Consider the following 24,743-nt stretch of genomic DNA (forward strand, 5'->3'; position numbering starts at 1 on the left):
CATTGCTGAAATTGCGCTCTCACGGCACTTTCTCATCCTAACAAATCATGAATTGCAAATGGGAAAGTCTAATTTTGGACAATAATTTTGATTCTCTTTCTGTATTTTTCCAGGGGAAAACTTACACTTTCTTTGATGGCAATGCCTTCCACTTCGTTCAAGCTTAACAACAAGTCATATCTGTATCCTAGGGAAAAAAAGATAGGAATGCGAATAGGATTAAGATAAGTATAAATCGATTTAAATCGAAATTAATTGAGTTCGATTAATCGGTTAAGCGTAGTAATTTATTTAATTATTTCGATCAATTTTTAATATCTAAAGTTTACAACCGAAATGATTAAAAAGCTAATCATTAATAATATATGTATTAAATAAATTACATATAAAAATATTAAAATAAATTTAAAAGTATTTCTATTCAAACCGAAATAACAGTTTGATTAAATAAAAGTAAATCGATTTCAATTATTTTTAATTTTTTATTATTATAAATTGATTTTAATTATTTTTTTATAAAAATATAATTAACTCAAATTTTAATATTTTAAAATCGAACCGATCAAATGTTCACCTATAAACCAGAAAATGAGGCTGATATTGTTACCATCAATGACTTGTCTTGATCCAAATTAGCTCGGGTTGGGCCTAAGGCCCAGTTAACGATTTCCTATTTCCATAAGGAAATAAGCCTAGTTACCTTAGAGGCTTGGGTTTGCCTCAAACCCAACCCTGAATGTGGTCTGCCTCACTTCATATAAACAAAAGGAAGCCCTTTTCGTTATATTTTGGAGACTCCTCAAATTTGGTGATAGCAAATTTCACCGCTAACTGAAAATTTCGATCGCCGGAACTTTAATCCACCAGTGAAAAGCCGAGCCGCCGACACGTTTTAACCCGGCACGTGCGGCGCGAGTTGCGATCCCCCCAAATCAGGCAACACAAAAACCAAAGGAAATCCAATTTCACCGGTGAACTCCCTTTCCTTTGGCTCCAAAAGACGTTGAAGAAAAATAAAAGAAAAATCAGACGCTGAAAAACCCTAACCCTAAACCTAGGTTTTCTTCCAATTAATTTTCGATGGCTAGCGACACCCCAGATTCTCATCGCCGAAAGCACCGTCGTTCTCCGTCCGACGACGAGGAAATTGATAAATCCTCGAAGCGTCACAAGCATCGCCACCACAAACACCGTCACCACCGCCACCGCAGCAAGAAGCACGAAGATGAGGGCAAAGATGGTGTCGAAGATCCCCTCCCTCTTCCCCCTTCGGTTCCTCGACCTGATGATGACGTCGAGGAAGGAGAGATTCTTGATGAGGAACTGGCGGCTGAAATCAAGGTCGTTGAATCTCGTGAAGGCCTCGGTGTTCCCAATCCGGTGTGTTATGTTTACCCTTTGCTTGTTTTAATTCGTCACGGCTTTTCTCTTCGTGGTTAATATTATTGTATTACCTATTGTCGTTTGGTACTGAGGAAATGGGGAAAAATAATTTGGGCTTGTCTTTAGTTTATTGGGAAAGAATTTAAATCGTTTCTCCCCTTGCTTGGTTTAAATTTTATCAAGCAAATTTTGAAATTTGAATGTTGGGAAGTGCTTGAAAAAAGTTTTGTTGCTGACTAAGTGTGAAAAATCTGACTTTTTTCATTGAACCCTTTTTTCTCAGTGGCCTGAAGGAGGACCTTTGTTGGAAATTATCATGTGATTTGATTTTACTTTTTTTTAATGGAATTGGGATAATGAATATTTGGTTTGTGAGAGCTTGTTAGATTACTGAGTGATATCCCATGCATATGCACTACTGCACAAAGAACATGTGTGAATTGCAAAAAGAAGTATCCCTAGGCGTTTCAATGGAGACTGGTGGCTTACTATTCATTTGTAAGAGCTAGTTACAGTTATTGCATATATATGTTTGTAATTACTGTTCTTTCAGCTTTTCAGAATGATGCATAGTGAATTTGTGCACTCAGTATTTTTATTTGCATTTTCCTTTTTGGCAGGGAGTTGGTGAAAATAGTAATTTTGTGGATGAGCAAGTAAGGAAGAGTGGTGACAGCAGCGGTGAGAGGAATCAAAATCAGGTTGGTTTGTCTAGAAATTTAAGTGTTGAGTCTCAAGGAGAATTAGCCTATAGAGTTGTCCCTGATGGTCATATCAATGGGGATTTCCCTTCTAAATATAATGTAGAGGATGGAAGGCGGCATCGGCAGTCTAGGTCGCCTTCAAGAAGTGGCAAGAAAATAAGTTACCATGAGGATGTTGAAGAGGCTAATGACACGAAGCCAAGTGACATGAGAAAGTCATTGTCCTCTGAAAGTTCTGGGGAAAAGTACAAGAAATCAGCTAGCTCACCTTTTGATTCGAGAGATCACGATTATACTAGGACTAGATCTGAGTCAGATGATCTTGCTAGAGAAAGGTCACGTTCCCAAAGCATTGTAGATGAGGAGGCTCTTTTGAAAAGAAGCCGCCACCATGAACGAGATCCTAGTCGGGATGGACGGCACAGTAGTAGAAACCCTGTAAGGGGTGATGATAGGGAACGAAGTGTCAGTTATGGCAGATATGTAGGCGAAAAAAGGCATCAGAGTATGGAGACACGAGGTAGCGAAAGGAGCAGGGAGAGGGAGATAGACAGGGAACGAAGAAGGGAGAAGGAGCATGAAAGAAGCAGAGAGAGGGAGATTGATATTGAATGGAGAAGGGACCGGGACAAGGACAGAGATATTGATGGTGAGAGGAGAAGGGAGAAAGAGCGAGCAAGGAGCAGAGATAGAGACATGAGTGGTGAAAGGAGAAGGGAGAAGGAGCGAGAAAGGAGTAGGGATAGAGAACTGGAGGGTGAAAGGACAAGGGAGAAGGAGCGAGGGAAAAGCAGGGATAGGGATCTAGAGAGTGGAAGGGTAAGGGAGAAGGTGCTTGATAGGAGCTGGGATAGGGAATTGGATAGAGATAGGAACAGGAAGAAGGAAAGGGATTGGAGCAGGGATCGTAGTAAAGCTAATGACAGAGAAAGAGATAGGAAAAAGGAAAAAAATGAAGAACGGAACCAAGAGCGAGAGAGGGAGAGGAGAAGTGACAGGAGTAGGGATAAAGGGAGGGACATGGAGATTGAAAATGATGGCTATAGTGATCGAGATAGGTATAAGAATTATAAGCTCCCGAAACGGGATGAAACTGAAACTTACCGGGACAGAAGGAAGAATGAAACAGAAAAGGTTTATGGTTCTAACAGTGATCCATTGGAAGGAGATGCAGATAAAAGAAAAAGGTATTGGTTATCAGAAAAAGATGTTTTTCATGTTATTTTGTTCTCTCATTAGCTTACTATTTTGTATATTTTTGATTGATGCAGAGATGAAGAGGAGCAAGATGATTTTGAAGAAAGGATTACATTAAAACTTGCTGAACAAGAAGAGGATGAACTCAGCAGGATTAAAGAGGAAAGTAGGAAGCGAAGACAAGCCATCTTAGAGAAATATAAGAATCAGCATTTACAGCAGCAGACTCTGTCTCATTCAGAGGATGTGAATAAAGGTTTTTATTATTTATTTATTTTATTTTGCTGACTTAATTTTTTTAGCCTTAATTGTAAGTTGTAATTGAGCTTTGATCTAGGCTAATACTATGTTTATATTCTGTGTTACCTGTTTTTGAGGCTGTTAAATAGCCTAATAATTTCGTAATCTAAACCAGATAATGAGCCTGTAGAGAACCGTGGGCAAACAGTCGATGGTGGTAACACTGGTCCAGATGTTCTTGGTGGTGGACATGGAGATCTCATTGTTGCTGACCCATCACTGTCAGTTAGGAAGTCACCTCCAGAAAATGGGCATGCTGCTGCTGAGAGGACATCTGGTGCTGCTGGGCTTGGTGAGGGTACCCCGAAGGTGCATTGGTTTTCTATTCTATGACATTTGAATCTTATATCATCTCAACTTACTATTTTTTCCTGAACCTGCATTCTTTTTTTAATATCTTAATTTGGATGTGCTGTAGTTTGGCCTTTGCTTTCTTAGGTTTTTGAGATGCATAATTTTTATTTAATTTTTTGTGCAGAGTGAGAGATCAGATGATATTTTCTGTGATGATATATTTGGGGAAACACCTACTGGAGTTCGTAAATTGGTATGAATCACATTTGGCTGTTTGCTTTTATGTGTTGTATCTCTATATAATTATGAGTTGAACAACTTGGTTTCCACTCCATGGTTTCTTGTTAACCTTGAATCAGTTCTCTTGACATTATATAATGATTCTGATGATGATATGCTACAAGGGTATGAAGTGAATTAATCCTTTGCATAAAGTTGATTGCTAAAGGCAAGCCTGATAAATAACTGTGTGTGCTGGTCTAACCATGTTTGCAATTTGGTTTGTCATTTGCTTTTCTTGTGTTTTTTGCTTTGGAGAAGCTTTTGTAACATAATTGACTTTTTGGATGGGTTAGCGAGTCTTAACAAGGTGCTTCCAGTGGAAAATAAGTTCACTTGTTTTGTCTTAGCATATGTAAATTGAGAGCTAGGATGATATGGCTGAGAATGTCTGTAAATGGTGTATTTGCAGGGTAAAGGTGATGGCTTGCTGGTTATAAGGAGTGGTCTTCACGACAATTGGGATGATGCAGAAGGATATTATAGTAAGTTTTTAGATTTATTGTTGTAATTTAAATACACACATGTATATATTCAAACCAAATTCTCAGATATATGTCTGTATTAGTATAACTGTGGTTTTCCTGTCTAGGCTATCGGTTTGGTGAGCTACTTGACAGCCGATATGAAGTGACTGCTGCTCATGGCAAAGGTGTTTTTTCAACTGTTGTACGTGCAAAGGATCTTAAGGCTGGTACTAGTGATCCTGAAGAAGTGGCTATAAAGATCATTCGTAATAATGAAACAATGTGAGTGATCAGTTGCCTGCTCATTGATGCTTATGTTTGTAAATTTTTTTATTTTATTATATCAAGTTCTCTGATTTTGTTGATTTTACTACTTGCTTGTATTAATAATGGTTTGATGCAGGCACAAGGCTGGTCAGCTGGAGGTTCAAATATTGAAAAAATTGGCAGGTGCAGATCCAGACAATAAGCGCCATTGTGTTTGTTTTCTTTCAAGTTTCAAGTACAGGAATCATCTCTGTTTAGTTTTTGAGTCGCTTCATATGAACCTGCGTGAAGTTCTCAAAAAGTTTGGTCGCAATATTGGTCTTAAACTAACTGCTGTCAGAGCATATGCTAAGCAACTTTTTATTGCGCTTAAGCATCTCAAAAATTGTGGTGTTCTTCATTGTGATATAAAGCCTGATAATATGCTGGTATGTCTTTTCTATTTATCCATTGTTGTAGTTTATTTTTTGAATTGATTTCTCTTTTTAACTTATCGCTCTTCTTTTCAGGTAAATGAGGCAAAAAATGTGCTGAAGCTTTGCGATTTTGGTAATGCCATGTTTGCTGGTAAAAATGAAATTACACCATATCTTGTAAGCCGCTTTTATCGTGCCCCAGAAATAAGTAAGTTGTAACATGAAGCTGATAGTTTATAGTGTGGATGGAGGATTTTGTCTTTTGTTTGATAATCTTTACATGATTATATCTATGGTAATAGTTTTTGATGCATATTTCTCCATGGTGCAGTTCTTGGTTTGCCATATGATCATCCAATGGATATATGGTCTGTCGGTTGCTGTTTGTATGAGCTTTATACCGGAAAGGTTCTTTTCCCTGGTCCTACAAACAATGACATGCTACGCCTTCACATGGAACTAAAAGGCCCTTTTCCGAAGAAGATGCTGCGTAAGGTACATTGCTAATTTGTGTTAGTGATATTTATTTTCTGATAGATATATTGTACATTGCCTTTGTACTTTTTTGGTTTCATATTTGCTATTTAACCTTCACTTGTATTATATAACTTTCTTGGCTTGTGCTGATAGTTTTTTATTCTAATTTTGTTTTTGTTTTTTTTTTCAGGGAGCATTTGCAGAACAACACTTCGATCAAGATCTGAATTTTCATGCTACAGAAGAGGATCCTGTTACTAAAAAGGTGTTGTTCTTTTCTTTCTTTTTTTTTGACATGTTTAACATTTATCAATGTCACATGTTTGAAACTTGGATAGAAATTGACATGGTTGCTGTTGTGTTGACCACAATTCTAATCCTGCTTTCAGACTATAAAGAGGATGATTCTTAACATAAAGCCAAAAGATATCAATTCAATTATTGTTGGCTTTCCTGGTGAGGATCCCAAGATGGTAGCCAACTTCAAAGACCTCCTAGAAAAAATTTTTGTGTTGGATCCAGAGAAGAGAATGACAGTAACACAGGCATTGGCTCATCCATTCATCACGGGCAAGTGAAACATGTTGCTGATTTTATGACTCCAGAAATGTGTTGCGCTAGATATTTGTACATTATGACCTAACTGATATTTAGATATCTAATCATTGGGAATTGTCTGTCTTTATCTTCTCTGTGCTGGACTAAGAGCTTTGGACACAGTTTCTGGCGTGGTTGAAGTCAAAAGGGTGATGTTTGGTCAGGAGTACACTTTACTGGCGATTCTTTCAGTGGAATGTACTTTTTCTATTGTAAGACAACTAGCCAAAGGCGTTTTTCTCTCTTGTAATCATTCTTGATTATGGCCATTGTGAAAATTTGTTATTATATTTTCTCCTGCCGTACTTGTTGGAAAATAATGACAAAAATATATATTCAGTTTACTATGGGTTTATAGAACAAAATTTGTTCTTTAAACTAGGCAAGGTGACTCTTCCTTTTTCCTTTTTGCCTTGTGTTTTAGTTTTACTGATCTTTTACGGTTGTTGGTTGCCTTTGCATTAATTATTTGTAATGCTTGCTGGTCCCATTTCTTTTCGTGTTGCCAATTGTTTTTTTTTTTTCCCTATTTAATCAGAATTGTTTGGGCCCTGGGAAGTCTAATTTGATTTTTCATTCAGGATATCTGCTACAGCTTTGAGGCAACCCTCCAGTGCTTAAATGCTTAAAAGGCACCCAGGAGAAGGTACCTTGGTTTGTTTATTAGGAGCTGTTTTGACACCCTAAAAATTGATTATCTTGATTCTTTTTTGTTGTGATTTGCAAGAGAGATGTATTTTGATAGCTTCTGAGTGTGTTCCTACTGACATGCTTGTATAAGGATGATTGGGTTTTAATGCATGATGAGGAATGCTTGCTTCCATTCTTTCATAGTCTGCTTTCACCCGATTTTTTTGTTTTGTACCTTGTGTATGGTTTAATGGTTACTTGGTGATACATTTCTGTTGTGGTTGGTTTCTGCTCATTTAGGTAGCCTATATTTGAGTGCTTTTTATGTTTTTTTTTTTTTGTTTAAGTTCGTTTTACTTTTTCTAGAGATATGCATGTCCTAATGAAATTGCATTACATCTGATCCATGGTTCAATTATTCTGGGGGCACTTGCGCTGGTCGTCTAGGAGTCAGCTTGAAGGGAAAGTCCATCTCAGTGAGTAATCCCGTTCCTAGTTCCTCTGAATTAATTTGCAATCGTATCTTGTTGAAACCATAAATGTGTTAATGTGATTTTATTTTGTTATTTTGTTTTTAGGGTGTAAAACCTGTGCCTCCCACCTCTTGTAAGTATTTTTCAATATCATTATCTCAGCATTGTCTATATTGTGCGTTTTCAGGAATGCTTGAGTGGTGTTCCTTACTTAAATGTTCTGGAAACTTGGTGTGACTCATGCTCTAAAATCTGTCTTATTAATTCTCAAAGCCAGACTCATCTCTCCATAACTAGAGATTTTAACTTTGTACCTGTCTTATTTGCCCTCGAATTCTCATGAATTGGCTGAGCTAGTTTATTACTCATGGCTGAAAATCTTTCTGTAAAACTTAGGTGGTGTACCAATAAAATTAGTGCTGCAAAGTCACAAGAGGCTCACCTACTTATTGTAGCTTTATTCCTTGTAAGGTCTTATTTTTTACTCATTAGGCTTGGAGAGATGATCTGGTTTTAGTTTATTGATTTTAATTTTAGTTCATAAATGAACAAGGAAATGTGTCTTTCAATTTTATCATCATGTTTCTGGTGCTTGTTAATTTTAGTCTATGATTTGTTCAATCTTTTTCCATTTGGGACCTTTTTAATTTCAAAGGTTGTCATTTAGAGTATTATTGATGAGTTTTAAAGTGCGTGATCTTCTTGAATGTGTTGCTGGGGATTTTTTCTAGCTTCTGGAAAAGCAACTTAGAATCCTAAGAGCCTAAGGGCAAGAGAATTCTCGAATTGAATGTAGATGTCTTGCTGAGGCACTGTGGTGCACCTTAAGGGAAGGTAATAATAGTTAAGGTTCAATTTGATTGCTGAAAAGCTTTTTAAAACAAAGACTTTGTTTTTTCTGTTGCAAAAAAAAATTGAAAAGGAAATTTTATTTACATATTCCCTTTATTTTCTTGTAAGGAACAGTATTGCAATATATTATTATTATTATTATCTAGGATTGCTATACAATCAGGTATGCATATAGGGTTGTGATGTGATGGGTTGGTTAATGCACACAGGCTGGCTTTTTGCGAGGCCCTCCCTATTTCAATGGAAAGGGGGAATTGCCATTTTCTTCTTTGTCACTTTAATGGAGTCTAACGTTCATTTCTTGTATCCCTCTTTGATTTCTTGTTCTTTATTATTTTTGTTTTCCTCTTTCCCTGTTTTTATCTTCCTTGTCTTACCTGTGGTTTCTGTACCTTTTTTTTAAAAAAAAAAAATTATTTTCTGTACTTTGTTGATCTTGTAAACTTGTGAGATGGAAGCTAAATCTATGATGTGGATTTTAATTAGACAATGGTGGTCCGGGTTGGCTGGATGGGAAGCACTATTTCTTTTTGTTCTGTATGGTGCCTGATAGTTTAGATTGACCAGTGAGTAGCGTGGTTACCTGTTTCCAATTATATGATGATAATTCGTATGACATTGATTTGTGTCTTTTACTATTTTTAAGTTGAATCCAAGTGTGAGTCCATCATTTCTTGTGTTACTTTATGGTTTAATATGTTGAAATGATAATTAAAAGTTTAGAGAACTGCACTATTAAAAGTGTCATTATATTGCTCTTGGTTTGATTACATGTTATCGGGTGTCTGATGGATCATTTGACTGTCAGTATAATCTTTTTAGGTGGGGTGGGTGTTGAATCAGGATACATGGTGGGTGTAGGGTGGTTTTAGGTTAGTTTAAACTTTGAGAAGCAGCTTAGTTTATATTAGTTGGAGTTCTTGCTGCTGTGAGGTTGTGATGTATGCCAACCTGAATGAGCTGAAATTCATCTCACCCTCGCATTCATGGCACTCTCCTTTGAGAAAAGGTTACTGAATTGATTATCCTGTCATTGTGGGTAATTGCCTTTGTATTGTTGCGTATAAGTTTACAATTTTGTACTTGTATACGATCTAGATCATTAATATCTTATTATTTTGAAAGCAATAATGGTGTTGTAAATCATACTGTTAGTATGAGTTCATCAGAAATCATACTGTCACGATCCTATTTTATTGTTTGTTTGTTTGTTTTTTCTTAACCTAATTGTGAATCAATGCATAACGCGGTTTCAGCACATCAAGCTTAAAAGTCATTGTCTTAAAGCCTTAGACTTCTAATTTGCATAGCTTTGTGGTAGCCTGTCCAATCATAACGTAATCGTATTGTATTAAATAAACATGAATACGATGATTGTTGAAAACGGATGGATGATATTCTTACAACATGATAAATTTGTATGAGCTAGATAAATTATATTATACGAATTGGTATAATAATATAATTAATTATGAGGTTAAATGTGTCATATGTGGTTCAAAGATAAAATCGTTTTAAGTACATAATTAACTGTAATTTCTCTTTCTCTAATCTAAAGACCACAAAAATTAAAAAGGAAAAAAGAACCCTGCTGCCCTCGGCATGGGCTTTAGATCAATAATAATAATAATGCGAAGAGAGCTGGATGGAGATGGAGGCGTCAATCAGTATTTCTACCATATGAACTTGTCTTTGGTCATCAAAGCAAATAAAGTTAATGATGGTTTATGAGACGATAACTCGGATGGAGCACATATTTTAATCTGTACGTTTCTGACTTCATTGCCCCTGGGAAATCATTAAGAAGCTTCTCGTGGTCCATAGACATCCCACGCTCCCCGGCCCCTTGTGCCACGCACGCTTTGGTTGTAAATTTAGCTCTGGTAAGCATGTTAATGGCACCTGTAGCAATAATTGTGGTCAATGCGGATTGTTCTTCACGTCCCTGACCTGCGTCTGTTCTAACAAAAACTGGGGCATAAAGAGTCAGTTCCGGCGCCCACTTCCTGGAAATTGATGGCCCAACCGTGTCTCTACTCTGTGTATCTCGGTTTCTCATATGGTTTTTCCTGGCAAATTACCACCCTTCTGCTATTCTTTCAAATAGACTTAGCATGTAAGAAATCTCACCAAAACACGTAAACAATACCATAAAGACCACGCTGTCGTCTGTCTGTCTGTCTCGCGTCAGCACAGAAAGGTTGAAACAAGCCTTACCTTGTTTGTTCTCTTCTGTCTGTTAGAGGCCTCGCAGAGAGAGAGAGAGACTGATTCAACAGTTTGTTCATCCATCAGTCACAAAAGGAGCAGGCTTATTATGGGGAAGAAGCTTGATGCCCTGCTTGGAAGAGCCTTCAAACCCTCCAAGTTCAAGTCACTTATAAGCCTTGCCATTTCTCGTCTTGCTGTTTTCAAGAACAAGCATCAGTCCCGTTGCAACCAGGCTCGCTCTGATGTCGTGCAGATGCTTGAACTTGGCCAACATGATCGGGCTCTTCTTCGAGTAAGATTTGATCTACATTCTTTGTTTTTTCTGTTTTCTAGTTTCGAGCTAAACTCTGGGTTTCTTTTTGGGACAGGTTGAGCAGGTGATCAAGGAGCAAAACACGTTGGACGTGTTTGTTATGCTGGAAGGGTATTGTAATCTCGTCATCGAAAGGGTCCATCTCATCGAGCAAGACAGGTTAGTTTCGTTGATCATTTTTCCTGTTTTTTCCTGTCAGAGTTCTTGATAACCCTGGAATTGTATTTTTTTTGCAGGGTATGCCCTGACGAGCTTCAGGAGGCAATATCTGGCTTGCTCTTTGCATCTTCGAGGTGTGGGGATTTCCCCGAGCTTCAAGAGATTCGTGGGGTTTTCATGTCTCGCTATGGCAAAGAATTCGCTGCTCGTGCCATCGAGTTGCGCAACAACTGTGGAGTGAACACTAAGGTAAAAGAATCTTGATTCGGATTATCAAATTGGATAGGATCAGAAGTTGTATGCTTAGTCAATCTCCCACCAACCCCCCATCACCCCAACACAAGAAAGAAGATTCTAACAGTCCCTTCTAATAAGACCTGAAAAATTTTTAATTGGCACTTTATAGTTTGGTTATCGGATATGTTAACATTCCTGAGATGAACCAGTTTTTCAAGTTTTAGTACTGATATGATTGCACTCGGTGGCAAGACATAGTGTATGTATTGGTGAAGAAGTACTAGGCTAGTCAGATAAACCAGAAAAGTAGAGGGAACCACTTCTGTTGCTGACGGAAGATGCTAAAATGATTAATTTGAGTTATGAATGGTTCTCACAGAATAAGGATATGAGATATGTGCATAAATGAACATAGTAATAAAAATCTCCTAGCTATTCTTTGTGAATTGTGTTTAGTTGAATTCTGCAGTATGCAATAACATGATCTTTGGGTCATACAGATTATACAAAAGCTGTCAACCAGACAACCAGACTTGAAGAGTAGAAGGGATGTTCTTAAGGAGATTGCTGCTGAGAATGGCATTGCTTTACAGTTCGAGGAGACCTCTGGTTCCAGTGAGGTATGCAATTTACTATTGATGATCAACAGGCTTTGAGAAAAATCAGTTTTTGTTATATGCTGAAAATATAGAAATGAAAACTCATGGCATGGCTATTGTGTTATTGATACAGGAAAATTTGGACGGAAGCAAGAAGCAAAGCCAGCCCAAGCTAGACACATCAGCTAAGGCAGGTGGCATTGGAGGAGATGATGATGAGTTCACTGATTCAATGAAAGGAAGGAAAAAGTACAGGGATGTGGCTGATGCAGCTCAAGCAGCATTTGAGTCAGCTGCTTATGCTGCAGCAGCTGCAAGAGCAGCTGTGGAACTCTCTCGGTCTGATTCTCATGATCCTGATGATCAGAACAGTCCCAATAGTCAAGGAAAAAGAGTGTCTGACAGACATGAATCTAATTCTAAATATAAGCAAACTCATCTTGGTGGTCAAGCAGAGGGGTTGAATCAGAACAAGAAGACACCAGAAATCTCAAGTCCTTCAAGTGAAGGTTCCGCAGAAGGAACCCTGGACCTTAGGACAATGTCCTTGGACGAAGTGGACCCAATCAAGCTATTGGAAAAGGAAGTAGTTATTCATGAGAGTGACGATGAAACCTATGATTCCCATGATTTGAGTTTTGATATGAACACAAGGAAGCTAAAAGACAAGGTCCAAGATACAGATAAGGATGATGAGCCCTCAGAAAAAACTGGACTGACATTTCAGTACTCATCAAATAAGCAAATCCCTTCAAGCCTTCGTGCCGGCCTGAAGGTGGAGACTGAAACTGAGAACCCCACAGCACATGCAGCCAAAAGTTCTGAGATGAAAGGTAAACAACACTTTACCATAAACAAGGGGCCTTTTTCTGTGAGGACTAGACAAGTGCGGGGTTACTGAAGAGCATGGGTATATTAAATGTTTGTAAGTTTGGTGAGTTGCATGATAGCATTGGTTGAATCTGCAGGTTGGTTTTTGTTCTTTGATTTGTTTTTGTTAATTTTTGTAAGATGTAACTCAATGTAATTGTCTTGTAATGATTTTGAAAGTTTTTGTGAAGCGAAAATTTTGGAGAAACATGTAAAGTTCCTAAAGATAATACGACCTACAATCAAAATATGGATAATCCCCAAGGCTTAGACTCTCTAAAACCAGAATTCAAGCACTGCTTGAACAAGCTTAATGAATATAGCAGGCAAAGGCACAAAGGAATAAAGGTGCATTTCATGGGAATGAATTTGCAGCCTCAACTAATGTGATAAAAATTGTCGATTTACTTAGTGGAAACATTAATTCATTTCTCTGTAATGTAAGTTAAAAACATCATTCATCTATATAGGCAAATGCATATGCATCCACAGGCAAAAAAGTAGATCAATTAAGGGTTACGGTTACAAACTGTGATCTAATATGTAGCTCATAGAACAATGCTTTGGCTTGTAATATTGTTCAAAGGTAATTCTATTAAAACTAGTATCATCCACCATTTTATATCGTGACAAAACATTGGCATGTAATGCTTATGAAATGTGAAACTCACTCTGTAGGATCCAGAAGTAAAGATTTAGATCTAACAACGATGAAAAATCTACAAATATCTGGAACTAATTTATCTCTAGGGAAATGCCAAAATCTATGTCTGAGTTGATGAACGAGTTAAGTTACTGGCCTCTGGCCCGCTTCTTCCCATGCTGAAGGAGCTCCGAGAATGATTGCAAATTCACACCAACATCTTCATCATATTCAATTCCCAGTTTCTCCTGCGAACATTAAACACTGTCAGAGAGAACCTTTATGACGCCATATGTGGGTTCTTGCCAACAGAATGACATTTTCGAACCTTGAATTCCTTTAGATCCTTAGGTGAGTTCTCAGTGATAGCATCCCAGAGATCCTTGAACATCCTTTTACGCCTTCTCCACTGGCTCATTTTCTCTGAATAGATGGCTTCAACTGCCCTTTTTTCCTCTGGCCTAACCAGGGTAACTCCTCCACGCAATTTAACTAATTTGTCCTCCATTTCCTTGACCTGATGCATAATAAATAACGTAAAAAATTTTCCCACTTGTTTGGGTTAAAACATTTCTGCAGCTAATCTTTACAAAGTGAAAGGAAAAGCTTCCATAATTTAGCCATAACCCTTACCTCTTTCCTCAGTTTTTCTTCCTTGTCATATATCTGTTCCAGTGTTAAATTTGACTGCAAAATTTTAATTTCTGCAACAACAGTATACATCCGTGCTTGCATAACTCAATTCGAGAACATTCACATAACCAAAAGGATTAGAATCTAAAGACCAGTGCTGACATGTTAGAAAGAGTATCTGCTACCCCTTCAGCAAGAACAATAATCTGATGTTCAAGGATTATTACCTCCCTCAACCCCAGTGATTGCTTTCTTTTGTTGTTCGAGCTGTTCCTGCAGTTTGGCATTCTCTTCCTTCATAGAAGCAAGCTCTTCATTGTTGGGGATATTGAACTGGTCTTGACGGGCAAGGTATATCTTCTGCTTACCATACTCTTTGAATGAAATCTTCCCGCTATCAGCAAGTGTATCCAGTGTTTTTTGAATGGATGCCTTTTTGAGGTTAAACTTTTGCAGAGAATCAGCCACGTTTTGAGAATTTAAAGGCCGATTTTGCTAGTTTAGAAAAACCAAAAAAAAAAAATAATAATAACAAACCCAAGTTAGGTTTACTACAGCTGAAGGACCTAAATATCAAAAAACAGAAAAATTCTCCGTTTGGTTGCCAAGAAAATGAAACAAGAAGAAGAAAAGAAGAGGTGAGTGAGGCAGGAAAAAATCACGAAAACAATGACCTTAATGCAATCTTGTTAGAGAAATCTAAGCTTTAATCGGTTTCCTCTAGCAATCAGTTTATTTAAACCTAATTGAAACCAGAACAAGTAACGCAAGATTTTTAATAGGAATCTGCAAACGAAAGAAGAAAAAGAAGAAGCTTACCTCGTTCACGTAGTTGAGCACGATTGCTGCATATTAAAATTAGAAAAAGGATAAACGTAAGAGGCAAGCTTTGATCAATGAGGATAATATAAGGGGAGAAATTATAATTGAAAATCAGCGTCGGAAATCAGCAAAGAAGCTTTAGACGGAGAGAGAGAGAGTCGGCGGTGATACCTTCGGCGCTATCGGATTTCGGAGCCATCGATCGGAGAATTTTCAATTCAAATGCGCGGGAAAGTCGATGTCCTCTGAGAAATTTGTTTTGCCTCGAAATGGAGGAGCGTTGGGCAAAATAAGGTAGTAGTAGGATTTAAAACGACGCCGCATGACATTCTTGAATAAAAAAAAAATTACACCAAAGGCGGAAATTTGCCTGGTCAGTGTGGATGATGGGTGAACCACGTATGACAAACTCAGCCCCAATTTCATCAGCTAAGCAAGGAGATGAAGAGGAAGTGAAACGGTGAAGGACATGGCTTTGATAGCAACTCAAGCTTTGCTCTGCAACACCCATGGCACGTTTCTTCCAGGACCCAGACCTAGATCTTTCGATTCCGACCCTTCTTCACTCTCTCGTCACCACCTCTATTATTGCAAACATCCCGGAAAAACATGGCCTGCAATCTCCTTTTCTATCCCCACGAACCCAACGTCCCAACATTCGACGGCCCCCGTATGCCGCGAGTCTCGCCGTAAGTCCACCGCTGTGAGTCCCGCCTCGGAAGAAGGCGACGGTGATAGTCTGCGGCGAGTCTTTCAGGTGGCTCTCTGGACCGCTGAGGCTGTTTACATCTCGTGGCTCTTTTTGCTGCCTTATGCTCCTGTATGCATTGCTACTTCTTTTTCTTTTCTCAGCTTCTCTTCATTTCTTACAAACAAAAAGATTGATGGTCAATTTCTCTTTTTCTTTTTTGGAGTTTACCAGGGAGATCCCGTATGGGCAATCAGTTCAGAGACAATTAACGCTCTCATCGGCCTTTCTCTCAATTTCCTTTTCATCTTGCCTTTGACGAATGCTGGTACACTCGACAGCTCCTTGGATTGCTATAGTATTTAGTTTTGCAAAGCAAAATTTTGTTTACATTTCTAGTCGGATTTGGACAAAAAAAATCTTTTTTTATTGTTTTCTTTCCATGATATGATTATCAATACAAACAATGAACCTTTTTTGGCAGAGTAGTTGGCATTCGTCTGATTGATGCCCCAGTTCTTCACCCGGTAAGCATCACATCATATTTAGGTGAAGTGAAAGTTTTGTTCTTTCCCATGAAGGCTTATTCAATCTAATATATGTCAGATGTCTGAGGGATTGTTCAACTTTGTTATTGGGTGGACGCTAATGTTTGCTCCATTGTTGTACACGGATTGCAAGAGAGACAGATACAAAGGTTCCCTTGATGTTCTTTGGGGTCTGCAGATGTTCCTTACAAACAGTATGCTTCCTTCCAAACTCTCAAGCTTATGTTAATTCGATCACTTCACATTTGATTAGCAATTAAAATGTTTTACTGTTGCTTGTGCATCACTTTTGCGATTATACAATGGATCATCAACAGGATATTATAGTTTATTTTTGAAGCAAATGCTTAATTCCTCCTTTATGTGATGCCAGCATTCTTAATTCCTTACATGGCAATCCGGCTGAATGAAGCTGATGCAGACGGCCCTCCTAGCAAGCGCTCTCCACTAGGCTCTGTGATGACAAATGGTGCACCCGTGGTGGGATTGATTGGTGGTGCTGTATGTCTGTTATCTGCAATATGGGCTCTCATTGGGCGAATGGATGGTGATTTTGGGAGCATAACAGATAGATGGCAGTTCCTGATAAGTTATTTGGGATCAGAAAGGCTGGCATATGCCTTCATTTGGGATATATGCTTTTACATAATCTTCCAGCCTTGGTTGATAGGTGAGAACCTACAAAATGTTCAGAAAAGCAGGGTACCTCTAGTAAATTACCTTAAATTTATCCCTGTGGTTGGCTTAGTTGCCTATCTTCTCTTTTTGGAGCTGGAGGAGGAAAAATAGTTTGATGCTACATATTGCAGCGATTTCTGACGGATTGGAGTCTAGAAAAGCCTTATGAATCTTGATGTATGAAGAGGAGAAGTTTGTAGCTATCTTTTCTGTAAAAGAGAGCTAATGAAAACTGTCCCAATTTTTTTCCATGGTGAGAATTCTTGAACAGAGATATGTAATTGACAATGAAGTTCTGATAAGAGATGAAGCTTTCCTTGCTTCTGTTTCACTTTGTTAAGTAGTTAATTCAAAGAAGGAGAGAAGTCTCATTGTTGGAATGGTGTAATGTAGCCATTATGGGCTTCCTCATATATTGATTAAGAAAAAAAAAATTAAACAGAGCCAAAAGCAAATTGAGAAAATAAAAGTGACAGGAAAGTTTAGCTAAAATACAAGATTAAGAAGCTGATCAATGCTGCACAATGAGGCCATTCTACAGAGCTGATTGAAATGCAACAAATGCAGGCATAACGAGATCTCAATTGTAAATCAAAATCCAATAGCTGAAATATAACAAGCAGGCCAAAAAGAAGAAGAAAAGCCAGAGTATATCCTACATTGCACATCTAGGAGAGGTTGCCACCACTTTGCTGCCATAGGTTGATGATGTCAGTGGCCTGATTAAGAAGGATAATCATCTTCTTCTGAGATATCCATGGCTTACTTTCTAGAGTGGCCTTGAGCTCTTCCCATGCATCTTTCCTTGGCCAAAAGAAATATGGACTTAGAGGAACAGTGCCATGCCCAGGTATCACCTGATCAAGACCAAGCCCGATGTTCTTTTCCATCCATATGAATTTCAAAACCAGCCTCGACTTCTCAACCTGCTTCACTACCACCTTCTGCAAAATAGACAACAACTCGTTATATCAAGCAAAACACATAAACGCAAGAAAGCATCTGCAGGTGTAGCAGGTAGCTGTAGTAAGAGAAAGCAGGGGATTTGAACCTCAGTTTCTGGAGAGGTCGTGACAGATGGTATTTCAGTTTCTGTGGATGTCTCAGCTGTGAGTGTCTCAGGGGCTGCTGAAGCAGTTAGTCTTTCAATTCTCGAAGTGGGTGTGATTCTTTTTGCCAGACCGGTCGATGACTGTCTCAAACCGGCCTTTGTCTTAAAGAAAATGGCGGTGTTGAATGATTTCAAGGCGGGTTTCTGATAAGGAAGTGAATGCCAAGTGAGAGTACTATTAACACTAGATTGAGTTGCCATGGATAACATCTTCTACAGCAGAAAGAGAGACACAGAGAGAGAAAGAGTGTGTTTATGTCTCAAGTTACTCCATCGTGTCTCTCTCCCACTGATCAGAAAGAGTTTGGGATTGGATAAGGGACATGGGGCGGTGGCAGTGGGGCTTTGCTCTCTGGGTAGGAGGAGGTTTATGGGCTTTTGACCAGGCTTGGGCCTTTTCCCAAGGTCCATTCAACTCCCCAAAACAGATCAACCCTGGCAACAATTCTCAACCTCTTACGTCTACGGTTTGATTCGTCATATTTATAGATTAAATATTTTAAAAAATTAATTAAATATTGAATTGGTTTGATTTTAAATTAAAAAATTAAAATTTTATTATTTTTTATAAATTAAAATATTAAAATTCATAAATTTCATCCATAATTATAAGATATGAAAATTAATAATGAAAATATATATTTTACATAAATTTAAAAATAATATGTATAATTAATTTGATCTTTTGCTCATTTTGATCTAAAAATTTTAAAATCGAGAATTGATCAAATAACCTATTGAACCAAATTTTTTGAACTAATAGACTTAATGGACTAATTGGACTGAATCATTTTACTCAAATTACATTCGATTCGGTTTGATCATTAGTCCTGTTCAATTTTGCTCACCCCTATCCTTAGATTACTTTTGTATATTTTTTTTCAAGCTTAATTAATTGAAAAATAGTCATAATTCATAATTATGAATAATTCATAATTATGAACCAAGCAATTATGTGGTTTTAAGTTAAACTGCCTTTTTTTTTTCTGTTTTTTCTAAAATTAATTGTAATATTTCGTTATTCTAGCATGTGATATAAATTATGTACCATGCATCCATGTAATGAACATTTAATTCGAGTGCATGCCCCATACTTTAATAATTTAAGGGAATTATTTTGTATCACTGTAAGAATTTAAAAATTCTTAGGCTTTATATTGCTTTGAATAATTGAAGAGATTTCAATTTATTGGTTCACATCTTAGTTATGTATAAAGCAATGGTGACATCCCTAAACCCAAAAAAGTGATTAATGTAACTTGTATTGGTAGGACCATTATTTGGTAGCTTGTTGATAGGAACCTTCCTGCCCCAACCCTTCCGGATTTTATCTGTAGATTATTTGTCTTCATTAGAAAAGAAACAAGAAAATGACTTAAATCATTAAAAAAATCTTTGAATCATAGATTAAACTTAAACAAACTCTTATCTTTTTATTTATACTTATAGAAACTTTTAATTTTAACAAAAAAAATTAATTACACTTAACTGCAATGTCTTTCACGTGATATACGATATGTTACCACGTAAATAAAATATTTCAACAAGTATTAGATTTGATGGGTTAATGAGTTATTAATTTTTTGTTAAAATTAAGGATTTATGTAATTATAAATGAAAAAATAATAATTTTTTTAGATACAATAAAAGAATAAAAACTTAATTGCATGAAATAGACATAATACAAAGATTTTTAAAGTGCCTAAGCCAAAGAGAAGGTATGGTATTGGCCCTATTGGTGGGGGATACTTGGGGATTCAAGTGGATACCATGCACTAATTATTGGCTCTTTTTCCTTTTCTTTGAAAGTGAAATTTGTACATTTGGACATCAATTCACTTGACCAAGTCCTTGTCTACAAAATAAAATATGTTTTTTGATCAAAATTTAAAATTATGAATAAAATATATGAAAATATTGCATTGCAGGTATAATATGAATTGTACAATTTATTTCGAGAAAGGACTGAAATTTATGATGTGATGAGTGACTTATCTTTATTGTGTAATCTATCATATGTACTGAAAAAATATGGACACTTAGATTCATTAAAAGGGGAAAAAAAGCAAAGGAAAGTCAGGAAGTGTAAGAATGACCAAAGATTTCATCCCTTTACATGATTGGGGCTAAGTGAACATTCAACATTGCACATGGATACTTTCCATAATCGAAACAGTTGGTACCTGGATAACAAAGGGGAACAATTGTCTGAAACTTGAGAGCCACAGATAAGGTACAGCATGAAGATTATGGTAGACCCTCTCATTGTCTCATCTGATTTATGATTGTGGGGATAAATTCTAGATTTCCAATGAGCATGGTCCCGCTTGTAGATGATGATGACAGAATATCCTCCATGTCTCTGTGCGTTGGTAACTCATCTCATAGACCAAAAGGTAAGGTAATTTCGTGTGGAAAAGTCACAGTCATGGAAGATCAGTGGAATTATACGACCCCACCATGAAAAAGAAAAAGAAAGAAAGAAAAAATGACAGTTCCTCAGTATTGCGACCAAATTCCTTCTGGTTTCACATGTGTTTTTGTAACAGTATTAGCTAAACCTCCATGTGACATTTTAATCAACATAAAATAATCCTGGTGTATAAATAGGATAGTTAAAGCCCTGTTTTATTCAAATCAGAGAACGGTATATGTTGAAAGCATGCTTGAATCCTGAAAGCTCAAGCAGGAAAGAACAAGGTCAAAAAGGAAAAAGAGCAATGTTGCTAGCAATTGGTAAAGAAAGTGCCATTCTTGGCTGGAAGTGCATGTGGTATAGAATTAGATAAAGGGGAAAAGGATTGTTGGTGTGAGGTTTTACTATAGACACGGTCTTCATCATCTGTACATGGATGCTGTATTTTGCTGGGAAAATGCTAGTCTATAGCAAGCTTCTGTAGGCAGGAAACTGAAGCTTCCATCATTGGTACAAACCCTACAAATTTAGTCCCGATCGATTGTACTTCTGTAAGTTGCCCTTTTCTTTGTTCCTAACTGTGTCAGTTACTAAATCAATGGCTTCCAAAGTAATATTCTTGTCCGAAACAAGACTTCAATATGCAGATTTTTTTTTGGTTAAGTTGACTGGTGTATGGTGCTTGTTTAATGATTTGGGTGCATCATCTGTCAAGAACTTGTTTTAATTGTTTAGACTTTGTTTGATCTTTCTCTTGCAAACGTCTGGGATTGAACATGCAGATTTGTTGTCCGGTGAAGAAGAGAAGGGGAGAAAAGGGTGATGAAAATGGGGTCTCTGAAGCATGATTGGGCAGATAACAGTCAGGCAAGGCTGCCTCTTTTGGTCAGCTTTAGGGGAGATGAAGATACAGGTAGCCGATGGACGTATCTGAAAGTTACGAGAGCAAAAATCAAGAACTCTTGGGATGATTTGAAAGATTTTGGAAGGAAAGCATTGGAAATGGGTCGTTCTGATCCCAGGAAAGTCATATTTGCAATGAAAATGGGACTGGCATTGTCAATTGTGTCTTTGCTCATATTCTGGAAAGGATCATTTGAGGATATTGCACAGTATTCAATTTGGGCAATACTCACAGTCATAGTGATGTTTGAATTCAGTATAGGTATTAGCATCCTCATCGATTCAACATTACCCTAGATTAATTTTTGACTGTCTTTTCTGTTTCAAAATCAGTTTTGCTGAATTCCCAGAAAAAGTTCATTAATTTCTTTTAAGCAGGTGCAACCTTTATCAAAGGATTCAATCGCGGGTTGGGAACCCTCTGTGCTGGAATACTTGCATTTTGCTTTGCTGAGCTATCATTGGTGGCTGGCAAGTTCGAGGAAGGTGTTATTGTTATAAGTATTTTCGTAGCAGGTCAGTGTGATTGGAAAGGTTAATAAACTGTTTAGCTTGAAGCCAAAACAAACTCAATTCCTCCATTTTTAATTGTGTTTCTTTGCTGTGGATAGGATTCTGTGCATCCTATTTGAGGCTGTATCCGACCATGAAGCCTTATGATTACGGATTCCGAGTATTTGTATTAACATATTGCATCCTTATGATAGCCGGTAACAGGACTAGGGCATATACTGAGGCAATTTTGACTCGATTGGTACTCATTGCAGTTGGGGCTGGTGTTTGTTTTGTTGTAAATATATGTATATATCCGATTTGGGCTGGTGAATCTCTGCATAACTTAGTGGTGAAAAATTTTAAGGATCTTGCCACTTCTTTGGAAGGTTGATTTTTTTTCAATTTCAGAAAGTTCTTTAATCTACCAATAGGTGCATCAATCTTACATTTCTTTGTTCACCATCTCGTTTTTTCCAGGCTGTGTTAATGGATACTTGAAGTGTGTTGAATATGAGAGAATTCCCTCGAAAATTCTTACATACCAAGCTTCTGATGATCCACTTTATAATTGTTATCGATCAGTGGTGCAGTCTACAAGCCAAGAAGATACTTTGGTACGTTGCAATTGCCATAATAGGTTTATGCAACAGTTTGGCTTGTTGGGCAAATGATTCCAGGGATTGTAAGGATTTTCAAATCTTTTGCAGCTTGGATTTGCAGTTTGGGAACCACCCCATGGCCGTTACAGAATGCGTAATTATCCTTGGGAGAACTATGTCAAAGTAAGTGGTGCAGTGAGGCATTGTGCATTCATGGTAATGGCACTGCATGGGTGCATCCTTTCAGAAATACAGGTGACTATATCCACAATTCTGCCCATATTTCTTTCTTTGATACCGTTACATAGAAGCACAATAATGCTGGAAAATCAACTGAAAGTAGCAGATAAGATGAATTGATGAATTTAACACACAAAAATCTTTACAGTTTTAGGACTCCCAAAATAGGCTGCAGACTGCTGCCTTCTGATTTCTCAATGCAGAGCAACACCTAGGAAACCTGCTCCTCAATTTCCCAAAACAGGAGTGCTTCAATTCAGTTCAGTAGTTAGGAAAATATGGTCATTCTATCTGAATGATTCTCAGCATTCTGAAATTGGTTTTGTCCTGGTTGGTTCAATGTGTATTTTTGAAGAATTATGTTTACTTTTACAATCTGAACTGCATGCGCTTAAGATCAACATTAAATTTAAACGTATGGTTGAGAGTTTTGACAAAAATTTGAATTATGGAGGCTATGTAACTTTATGGTGTAGGCCATAGCTGACAAGCCATAACTCACTTCCTTTTTTTCTTCACATCATTCCTGTCATGATGTTCACAATGCAGGCCTCCCCCGAAAGAAGAAAAGTATTCTCTAGCGAGCTTCAGAGGGTTGGGACAGAAGGTGCTAAAGTGTTACGAGAGCTCGGAAACAAAATAGAGAGAATGGAGAAACTGAGTCCTGGTGACATACTTCAAACTGTCCATGAGGCAGCCGAGCAGTTGCAGAAAAAGATAGACCAAAAGTCTTACCTTCTAGTGAATTCTGAGAGCTGGGAAATTCGGGCAAGGCCCAAGGAACTCGAAGACCTTAAAAACCTCGTGGACGCACAGGAAGATGAGAACATGCAGCTGGGCTTTAAATCATTGAGTGAGGCTGTGCTGGACGTGAGGTCAATTCCTGCCAGGACAGCTTCTCTACCTCCATCCGAGACTGCACAAAATATGTTCAGGAGATGGCCCTCGAACCTTTCATCTAAGGCTGAATCATTCGTCAAGGGAGACGAAAGCAAAACATACGAAAGCGCCAGTGCTCTGTCCTTGGCAACATTTGCTTCGCTTCTGATAGAATTTGTTGCTAGACTAGGCAATCTGGTGGACTCCTTTGAAGAACTGAGTCAGAAAGCCAACTTCAAGGAGCCTGTCATCAACATGCCAACTGGTAAGAAAAGGGTCGGCACTTGGGTTGTCTAGGGTGATCATGTCGTTCATTATTACAGGGTGGTGGGGTCATTCTTGGTTCAACGACAACCATATTTACAGGAATTTCCATTAGATTTGGTGATAGATCTTGTGTCCCGTCTGATTGTCAAATCGATAATAATTCGGTCAAGAGCCAAAAGTTCTCACTCCAAAGCATCTACCCAGCTCAATCAGTGGACTTATTGCTACTGTTAACTGTCAAGCATGTGAAAGTTGGTTCAAAATATTCAACAAATTAATCGAAAGATAATGATGAAGAGCTTGCTTTCACCCTCTCCAAATCCGTGATTGGGTTGAAGCCATTGGACTAATGTTCACACAAATTATATGATCTTTCCTATCTAGGCACCTATCTCTTCACGAGACTCTTTCTCCCTTGACCACCCACTACATTATCTTAGATTGCCATGGTCCCCAAGGAGAAGTAGGAGATGGCCCTGGCTTGATTTGGAGAGGGGCAGCCATGGAAGAATTACAGTAAAGATTGATGTTAAATAGTTGGATTAAGCACAATATATATAGACATTTTGGGCTAACATTATGTTTCATTGCTAGGATCACAATTATACAAAAAAAGTTATCCACTTATATGGTAAATTTAAGAATATGGAATTCAAATTAATTTTGATTGAAACAAATTTATGTATAATTCTATGAAGGATTAATTATCTCATATTTTTTATGAATATGGAAAATTAGGGGTTACAAACATTTCATCTTAGTTAAAAAGGTTGAATAAAGTATGCTTTCATGATGTTTTAAAGCATGAGATATCCATGGATCAAATTAGGATAAGAATTAGTAGCTTGCTCTTTAAGTAATATTAATAATATTCACATATAGAATTGAAGTTGGGCTCGAGCTTAAAATTTTGTACTCAAACTCAACTCAGGGTGGGTTCGGTGAACGGATTTATGAGTTTAAGCAAATAATTCGACTTTAAGACATTTTTAAAAAACATCTACGTAAGTTATTCGAAAAGGTAATAAGACCTAAAAGTATACAATGAATTTTCCAAAAAAAATATAAGCTATCAACAAGAATATAGAGTGGTCCC

General features: G+C 37.5%; 6 protein-coding genes across 9 annotated transcripts; 4 read left to right on the forward strand and 2 right to left on the reverse strand.

Moving 5' to 3' along the window:
- Positions 1 to 791: 791 nt before the first annotated feature.
- Positions 792 to 9,527, forward strand: LOC18610508 (uncharacterized). 4 transcript variants are annotated; one of them, XR_016024865.1, is made up of 17 exons: positions 1,730 to 1,881; positions 2,004 to 2,084; positions 2,191 to 3,274; positions 3,359 to 3,540; positions 3,700 to 3,893; positions 4,063 to 4,131; positions 4,570 to 4,642; positions 4,750 to 4,906; positions 5,028 to 5,319; positions 5,401 to 5,515; positions 5,639 to 5,802; positions 5,975 to 6,049; positions 6,174 to 6,593; positions 6,963 to 7,027; positions 7,459 to 7,487; positions 7,590 to 7,617; positions 8,823 to 8,964. XR_016024865.1 is itself a non-coding variant. In XM_007046202.3 (12 exons), exons 1-12 carry the CDS (start codon positions 1,081 to 1,083, stop codon positions 6,360 to 6,362), a joined length of 3,081 nt encoding a protein of 1,026 aa, XP_007046264.3. In that variant the 5' UTR covers positions 792 to 1,080; the 3' UTR covers positions 6,363 to 6,725. The 4 variants fall into 4 exon arrangements, 1 of the variants encoding a protein (XP_007046264.3); XR_016024864.1 differs by lacking the exons at positions 1,730 to 1,881; positions 8,823 to 8,964 and adding exons at positions 792 to 1,380; positions 9,159 to 9,527 and having other exon boundaries at positions 2,004 to 3,274; XR_016024863.1 differs by lacking the exon at positions 1,730 to 1,881 and adding an exon at positions 792 to 1,380 and having other exon boundaries at positions 2,004 to 3,274.
- LOC18610509 (Regulator of Vps4 activity in the MVB pathway protein) lies at positions 7,464 to 12,933 on the forward strand. The gene is made up of 7 exons (XM_018115310.2): positions 7,464 to 7,487; positions 7,590 to 7,617; positions 10,580 to 10,839; positions 10,916 to 11,019; positions 11,097 to 11,268; positions 11,757 to 11,876; positions 11,989 to 12,933. The coding sequence occupies exons 3-7, from the start codon at positions 10,654 to 10,656 to the stop codon at positions 12,754 to 12,756; spliced, it is 1,350 nt and encodes a 449-aa protein (XP_017970799.2). The 5' UTR covers positions 7,464 to 7,487; positions 7,590 to 7,617; positions 10,580 to 10,653; the 3' UTR covers positions 12,757 to 12,933.
- Positions 12,934 to 13,287: 354 nt separating this feature from the next.
- AHP2 (Tat-binding protein 1(Tbp-1)-interacting protein (TBPIP)) lies at positions 13,288 to 15,159 on the reverse strand. The gene is made up of 6 exons (XM_007046205.3): positions 14,995 to 15,159; positions 14,821 to 14,846; positions 14,229 to 14,496; positions 14,002 to 14,072; positions 13,697 to 13,885; positions 13,288 to 13,616 (listed from the first exon to the last, which is right to left on the reverse strand). The coding sequence occupies exons 1-6, from the start codon at positions 15,020 to 15,022 to the stop codon at positions 13,518 to 13,520; spliced, it is 681 nt and encodes a 226-aa protein (XP_007046267.3). The 5' UTR covers positions 15,023 to 15,159; the 3' UTR covers positions 13,288 to 13,517.
- A 29-nt stretch (positions 15,160 to 15,188) lies between these two features.
- Positions 15,189 to 17,059, forward strand: LOC18610512 (uncharacterized). Its single transcript, XM_007046206.3, has 5 exons — positions 15,189 to 15,643; positions 15,746 to 15,839; positions 16,001 to 16,038; positions 16,118 to 16,253; positions 16,433 to 17,059. The coding sequence occupies exons 1-5, from the start codon at positions 15,293 to 15,295 to the stop codon at positions 16,846 to 16,848; spliced, it is 1,035 nt and encodes a 344-aa protein (XP_007046268.1). The 5' UTR covers positions 15,189 to 15,292; the 3' UTR covers positions 16,849 to 17,059.
- A 148-nt stretch (positions 17,060 to 17,207) lies between these two features.
- Positions 17,208 to 18,155, reverse strand: PSRP3/1 (Ribosomal protein PSRP-3/Ycf65). Its single transcript, XM_007046207.3, has 2 exons — positions 17,789 to 18,155; positions 17,208 to 17,681 (listed from the first exon to the last, which is right to left on the reverse strand). The coding sequence occupies exons 1-2, from the start codon at positions 18,056 to 18,058 to the stop codon at positions 17,406 to 17,408; spliced, it is 546 nt and encodes a 181-aa protein (XP_007046269.1). The 5' UTR covers positions 18,059 to 18,155; the 3' UTR covers positions 17,208 to 17,405.
- Positions 18,156 to 20,507: 2,352 nt separating this feature from the next.
- LOC18610514 (aluminum-activated malate transporter 4-like) lies at positions 20,508 to 23,839 on the forward strand. The gene is made up of 7 exons (XM_007046208.3): positions 20,508 to 20,815; positions 21,047 to 21,429; positions 21,546 to 21,683; positions 21,779 to 22,048; positions 22,140 to 22,276; positions 22,370 to 22,516; positions 23,051 to 23,839. The coding sequence occupies exons 2-7, from the start codon at positions 21,087 to 21,089 to the stop codon at positions 23,675 to 23,677; spliced, it is 1,662 nt and encodes a 553-aa protein (XP_007046270.1). The 5' UTR covers positions 20,508 to 20,815; positions 21,047 to 21,086; the 3' UTR covers positions 23,678 to 23,839.
- Positions 23,840 to 24,743: the final 904 nt, after the last annotated feature.

The sequence above is a fragment of the Theobroma cacao genome, chromosome 2, assembly GCF_053813885.1.
Source record: "Theobroma cacao isolate CCN51 chromosome 2, ASM5381388v1, whole genome shotgun sequence".
In the NCBI taxonomy this organism is placed as follows: Eukaryota; Viridiplantae; Streptophyta; class Magnoliopsida; order Malvales; family Malvaceae; genus Theobroma; species Theobroma cacao.

What these genes read in the sequence shown, in the direction of transcription:
- LOC18610508 (XM_007046202.3), top strand. Translation starts at nt 1,081, where the DNA reads ATGGCTAGCGACACCCCAGATTCTCATCGCCGAAAGCACCGTCGTTCT. An exon ending in TTCAGAGGATGTGAATAAAG is followed by an intron (nt 3,541 to 3,699) that starts GTTTTTATTATT and finishes AATCTAAACCAG; the next exon opens with ATAATGAGCCTGTAGAGAAC. An exon ending in CGAAGAAGATGCTGCGTAAG is followed by an intron (nt 5,803 to 5,974) that starts GTACATTGCTAA and finishes TTTTTTTTTCAG; the next exon opens with GGAGCATTTGCAGAACAACA.
- LOC18610509 (XM_018115310.2), top strand. Translation starts at nt 10,654, where the DNA reads ATGGGGAAGAAGCTTGATGCCCTGCTTGGAAGAGCCTTCAAACCCTCC. An exon ending in CATCTCATCGAGCAAGACAG is followed by an intron (nt 11,020 to 11,096) that starts GTTAGTTTCGTT and finishes TTTTTTTTGCAG; the next exon opens with GGTATGCCCTGACGAGCTTC. An exon ending in ACTGTGGAGTGAACACTAAG is followed by an intron (nt 11,269 to 11,756) that starts GTAAAAGAATCT and finishes TGGGTCATACAG; the next exon opens with ATTATACAAAAGCTGTCAAC.
- AHP2 (XM_007046205.3), bottom strand. Translation starts at nt 15,022, where the DNA reads ATGGCTCCGAAATCCGATAGCGCCGAAG. An exon ending in TGCTCAACTACGTGAACGAG is followed by an intron (nt 14,497 to 14,820) that starts GTAAGCTTCTTC and finishes TTTCTAAACTAG; the next exon opens with CAAAATCGGCCTTTAAATTC. An exon ending in AAGAAAAACTGAGGAAAGAG is followed by an intron (nt 13,886 to 14,001) that starts GTAAGGGTTATG and finishes ATTATGCATCAG; the next exon opens with GTCAAGGAAATGGAGGACAA.
- LOC18610512 (XM_007046206.3), top strand. Translation starts at nt 15,293, where the DNA reads ATGGCTTTGATAGCAACTCAAGCTTTGCTCTGCAACACCCATGGCACG. An exon ending in TTTTGCTGCCTTATGCTCCT is followed by an intron (nt 15,644 to 15,745) that starts GTATGCATTGCT and finishes GGAGTTTACCAG; the next exon opens with GGAGATCCCGTATGGGCAAT. An exon ending in CTTGCCTTTGACGAATGCTG is followed by an intron (nt 15,840 to 16,000) that starts GTACACTCGACA and finishes TTGGCAGAGTAG; the next exon opens with TTGGCATTCGTCTGATTGAT.
- PSRP3/1 (XM_007046207.3), bottom strand. Translation starts at nt 18,058, where the DNA reads ATGTTATCCATGGCAACTCAATCTAGTGTTAATAGTACTCTCACTTGG. An exon ending in CGACCTCTCCAGAAACTGAG is followed by an intron (nt 17,682 to 17,788) that starts GTTCAAATCCCC and finishes TCTATTTTGCAG; the next exon opens with AAGGTGGTAGTGAAGCAGGT.
- LOC18610514 (XM_007046208.3), top strand. Translation starts at nt 21,087, where the DNA reads ATGAAAATGGGGTCTCTGAAGCATGATTGGGCAGATAACAGTCAGGCA. An exon ending in TCTTGCCACTTCTTTGGAAG is followed by an intron (nt 22,049 to 22,139) that starts GTTGATTTTTTT and finishes CGTTTTTTCCAG; the next exon opens with GCTGTGTTAATGGATACTTG. An exon ending in CAAGCCAAGAAGATACTTTG is followed by an intron (nt 22,277 to 22,369) that starts GTACGTTGCAAT and finishes AATCTTTTGCAG; the next exon opens with CTTGGATTTGCAGTTTGGGA.